We start from the raw sequence: 5,353 nt of genomic DNA on the forward strand, positions 1-5,353 counted from the left end.
ACGGAATGACATCATCAAGCTCACATGGCGGCAGGGGCAGTACATCGTCGCTGGTGATCTCAACGCCAAGCATCAAGTCTGGGGGAACTCTCGGCGAAACAACAACGGCACTATCATCCAGCAAGATCTCGAGGAAGGCCACTACACCATCATGGGCCCGGATGCTCCCACCCGGTTGAGCCGTACCGGGGTCCACTCAACAATCGACGTCTTTCTCACCAACATGACGGATAAAATCTCCCAGCCGGTTGTCTATCAGGAGCTTAGCTCGGACCACTTTCCCGTGGTGTCCGAAGTTGGGCTCTTGGTCAATCGGCATCCAATCACGCGACGCAACTACCACCGGGTCAACTGGGACCGGTTCCGGCGGTGCGTGGACGATGGCATCGACTACGAGGCGCGCCCTGTGACGACAGAGGATATTGACCGCCAGCGGTGCTCCACCCAGACAACCAGAAATCGCATGAAAGTTCACGTTACAACTCGATTATTCATACTAATTACATCTAACCCGCAAAACACCGTAGATTAACTCGTCAGATTTATGACCTTCCTCGCATAAAACACTTCTTTTCTGAGTTCACTTGTACATTTTGTTTCGTCTCGTACACTCGTAGGAACAAAATCGAATCACTCCGTAGCAACTGTCAAATCAACATTTGTTATCATAAGTTAAGTCGGATAAGATCACAGGTTAGTTCGGTAGAAAATTTATACACTCGCATTGTACACACTTAGAAAATATCACCGACTTCGGTAATTTTTTTTACCGAAATAAAAACCGCTGAGCGCTCGGTAATGCTTTCGGTAAAGTTAAGAATTACCTAATAACCTGTAACTTTAATCAACACACAGCTGTCAAAAATTTACAGTATGTTCGTAGAATATTACCGAACGAAATGTTAAATAAATTACCGAACGCTTTGTTCGTAACAGCAGGTGGAATAGAATAGAAGTATAAAAAAACAACGAAATTTATATTGGAATCAAATGTAATGAATCAATTTATTTCGCGAATTCTGCTGTTTCCTTTAGATGAAGAGTAGGCCATTGAACACCGTCAGCGGGATCAGGTAGGACATCGGACAACAATCCTGGCTGTTTACCCCCTATGAAGAAAACCGCTGCCGGTGCGATTCCGTCATGGGTAGTTGTGCTCGTAACGCGATGCTGCAATCCGGGAACGTAAATTGGTGGCTGTATACTACAACGAAAACATTTATTTCCATCTTCATAGAAACACTCTGGTCATACTTACGTAAAATACGTACCGGACGCTAATCGCGCTGCTGTAGTTAAAAAAAACATATGCTATCCATCTGATCTTGTTGATTAGCACTTAGAGACAAACATGGTGGCCTCAGAATTTTCAAATTACCGTTTGTTCGGTAAAGCATTGAGCATATTGAACTGAAGTACCGTAATTTCGGGTGAAATTGATCATTTTTCTTGGTTTTTCAGGTGTGTTTTCTAGAAAGTTGTCGATTCCAAACAACTGTATGCAGAAAAACAAGTACGACGGTGAAACTCATTGACTCATGTACTGAAATTTTCTAACAAATGTGATTCTAGTGCTAAAAATCATGTATAAAATAAAAAAAATCAGGAGATTCCATTTCGGGGTGAAATTGATCACTTGTCAATGCAATTATTGTTAGTTTTGAAAACAACTCTACACAACTAATTTGGGGTCCCTGAATCCGATTATGCTGTCTAAATTCTTAACAAAAGAATATTAATGGACATATTCAATAATTAAACTAGAAGAATACCTCGGAAAACGCCTAAATGTATGCAATTTCCGATGGAATTTTCGATCAACTCACAGAAATTCAATTATTTTAACAAAATGACCAAATTGGCACGAATTTTGATGATACATTCTGTTTTAGGGATATAATTGAGCCACTAAATGGTACTAAAAGGTACTAAATGCTATCCCGTATTGAAAATTTTATTTAAATTTCTAAAAGAGATCTCATATTTTGTTTGATACTTGTTGTTGTTTTTATATATTTATTTTCTGATGTCAAGAATTATTCGATTCTGATGGACCCTCTCCCTCGCCGACTTTTGATATCGGATTGATGTTCATATCCCACGATTATGGCTCTGCTATGGTCTGTTGCAGTGTGAGCCTTGAGTTTGAAGTTTGATTTGTAACGTTTCTTGAAAAGATAAAGAGGTTTTGTGCCTCTTTGAGAAAGATTTCAAAAAGAAATCTCTCAAAGGGGTTTATCCCTCTTTCAAAATTTTGTGTTAAAATTAATAAATAAATATATAAATTTTTCAAAGTTCACAATTATCGACGGTTTAATTTAAAAAAAAAAAAAACAAATATCAATAATTGCGGGAAGAAATATGACTTTAAAGGTATTACTATTAAAGGCTTTAAAGTAATTACTTCTGATAAAATTTCGTTGGTGAAGTGTAAAGCGACATTTATTTGAGTGCAATGAGGTATTTCAAAATGAGATATTTGTCAGAATTATTGAGGTGAAAAAGTGTATATATTGTTTTACAAAATAATGTACTTTTGAGGTAAAAGAAATACAAATTAATTCTTACTATGATATCGATATCTGGAGCAGGATTCGACTGTATAAATTTATACAGAGCTTCCATCTATACGTGAAACCGAATGCTTGATTCATATTGTTCAAACACATACTAAACCCTGGTACCGTTCCTGGACCGGCCAGAAAAGAGACGGCATGCTGTTGACGAGTGTCAAATCAGAGAATTTACCCGACTCATCGCCGCTGTGATAATATTTTCATTTTGTAGAACATTCAGTTGCTGGGTTTCACAGCAAGTAGAACGTCCTTTTTATTGTTCCTCTTTCCAAAGGAAGAATCCTTCTAATAGCAGGTAAGATTTGTGGCATCCTACTTGGGATCGATTCCTTTTTCTTATATCCCTTAAAAATGGCTTCCATTGTATCCTTTTTAGGTTGGGTTGAAGTGCTGTGATGCTGTTTTACATCATTAGAATCAATGATAATGATGTTTAGAAACCGAATGTTAATCAAATATTTTCTTTTTTTTTACATTTGGATTCAGACGTTGACGATAAGCCTTTGAAATCATCGCTCTCTAGCCGGCAAGATGCTAATTAAATCAATTATTGCCCTCGTTTGCTTGGCCGTTCTAGTCCAGGCGAACTTTGTTAGGTAAGTTATCATGTTTTAATCTGATTAACAACCGAGCCAAAACAAGTAAAAAGTAAGAAAATATACTTTCGAGTTGCTATTAGAGAGACAGTGATGAGTCATGTACGATGCATTTTGTCTCATAGCGTTGTTGGCTACAATTGCTAAATTGCCATTTCTTTGTTTTTCGTTCGTGATAATTTAGAGTTCAGCTGCATAAAACTGAAAGTGCGCGTCAGCATTTTCGAAATGTAGACACCGAGATCAAACAATTGCGTCTCAAGTATAATGCTGTATCTGGACCGGTGCCTGAGCCGCTTTCGAACTATTTGGATGTAAGATCGCAGTTGAAAATGAGTATGACTCTTAAATCACATTCATAAATTGATTTGAAAATTTTCAGGCCCAATACTATGGAGCTATCACCATCGGAACACCACCGCAGAGCTTCAAAGTTGTGTTCGATACGGGATCATCTAACCTTTGGGTGCCCTCGAAGGAGTGCTCATTCACCAACATCGCTTGCTGTAAGTCAGCTATTATCTGCTCTGTTTATTCATAACGATAGCCATAATGTTTATTCATTTCTCTACAGTGATGCACAACAAGTACAATGCCAAGAAGTCATCGACGTTCGAAAAGAACGGAACAGCTTTCCATATTCAATATGGATCTGGTAGCTTATCTGGTTACTTGTCAACTGACACCGTTGGATTGGGAGGGGTTTCCGTTACGAAACAAACCTTCGCTGAAGCCATCAATGAACCAGGATTGGTATTTGTTGCGGCCAAGTTTGACGGAATTCTCGGATTAGGCTACAGCTCGATTTCAGTAGATGGCGTCGTACCAGTATTCTACAATATGTTCAACCAGGGTCTCATCGATGCTCCCGTTTTCTCTTTCTATTTGAATCGTGATCCAAGTGCTGCTGAGGGTGGCGAAATTATTTTCGGTGGATCAGACTCGAATAAGTATACTGGGGACTTTACTTATCTGTCGGTGGACCGTAAAGCCTACTGGCAATTCAAAATGGACTCCGTTAAGGTTGGCGATACTGAGTTCTGCAACAATGGATGCGAAGCAATTGCCGATACCGGCACCAGCTTGATTGCCGGCCCAGTGTCGGAGGTCACCGCTATCAACAAGGCTATCGGTGGCACTCCTATTATGAACGGAGAATACATGGTTGACTGCTCGTTGATTCCCAAACTGCCAAAGATCTCATTCGTTTTGGGAGGAAAATCATTCGATCTCGAAGGTGCTGATTACGTACTGCGTGTGGCTCAAATGGGTAAAACCATCTGCCTGTCTGGGTTCATGGGAATCGATATTCCACCGCCTAATGGACCGTTGTGGATTTTGGGAGACGTTTTCATTGGTAAATATTACACCGAATTCGATATGGGCAATGATCGCGTTGGATTTGCCACTGCTGTCTAAAGAATTGATAGATTTGTATTGGTAAAAATACGTGCACATTTCCAGTTCCAAAAATATTATTAGAAAGTGTGCGATACTGAAAATAAAATGTGAGTTAAAAATTTACAGATGAACTATCTTTTATTATTGCAAAATCGAAATTCTTGAGCAAGTACAATTTGCCCATAAAAGCATAACCGTCCCATTAAGATTTAAGAATCAACGCATTTTATCATCGGAGCAGTTTCCCAAACTGTGGACTCGTGAACCAATGAAAGGGGGATCACGATAAATAATTCTAATGTTTTGCTTATTGTTGCTTCTTAGAAACAGTTTTCAATGGTGTGTCAACAGTTTTTAATAGTTACCATGACAAAGTTCAATCAATTCGCCATAGGGGTGATCGGGTCTGCCTAAGGAAAACGTCATGGAATGCATAGAAAAACAGCAAAAATTATGGTTTAAATGCAAGTGACTTGTACTATAAAATGTTATTTTCCATGTTACGTTGGTAGTTAATGTTAACCTCAACTTGAAAATTATTTTAGGAGCTTTTTGGAAAACCATGTTTTTCTACGTGGTCACTAACCAAACGAGGCATTATGAGCTACCCTACGGGGCATTATGAGCCACCTCATATAATCGAATGATTTTTATTTAAAACAATATAGAGAAGAGTTAGTGGTGACGAGGGTTTAAGGACATTTTGTCTAATGACGTTTGGTCGAATGACATTTGGTCAAAAGGAAATTTGGTCGAATTGCTTTGGAACATTTATTTTGT

The 5,353-nt window shown here is 38.8% G+C and overlaps 1 protein-coding gene across 1 annotated transcript; it reads left to right on the plus strand.

Moving 5' to 3' along the window:
* Positions 1–2,709: 2,709 nt before the first annotated feature.
* LOC5567565 (lysosomal aspartic protease) lies at positions 2,710–4,704 on the plus strand. Its single transcript, XM_001657506.2, has 5 exons — positions 2,710–2,871; positions 3,063–3,172; positions 3,357–3,486; positions 3,555–3,678; positions 3,747–4,704. Exons 2-5 carry the CDS (start codon positions 3,108–3,110, stop codon positions 4,589–4,591), a joined length of 1,164 nt encoding a protein of 387 aa, XP_001657556.2. The 5' UTR covers positions 2,710–2,871; positions 3,063–3,107; the 3' UTR covers positions 4,592–4,704.
* Positions 4,705–5,353: the final 649 nt, after the last annotated feature.

Source organism: Aedes aegypti, chromosome 1 (assembly GCF_002204515.2).
Source record: "Aedes aegypti strain LVP_AGWG chromosome 1, AaegL5.0 Primary Assembly, whole genome shotgun sequence".
Classification (NCBI taxonomy): Eukaryota; Metazoa; Arthropoda; class Insecta; order Diptera; family Culicidae; genus Aedes; species Aedes aegypti.

Bases quoted from the DNA above. Each gene is read 5' to 3' on its own strand.
- LOC5567565 (XM_001657506.2), top strand. From the start codon at position 3,108: ATGCTAATTAAATCAATTATTGCCCTCGTTTGCTTGGCCGTTCTAGTC. The intron at 3,487-3,554 runs GTAAGATCGCAG...GAAAATTTTCAG, and splicing joins CGCTTTCGAACTATTTGGAT to GCCCAATACTATGGAGCTAT. The intron at 3,679-3,746 runs GTAAGTCAGCTA...ATTTCTCTACAG, and splicing joins ATTCACCAACATCGCTTGCT to TGATGCACAACAAGTACAAT.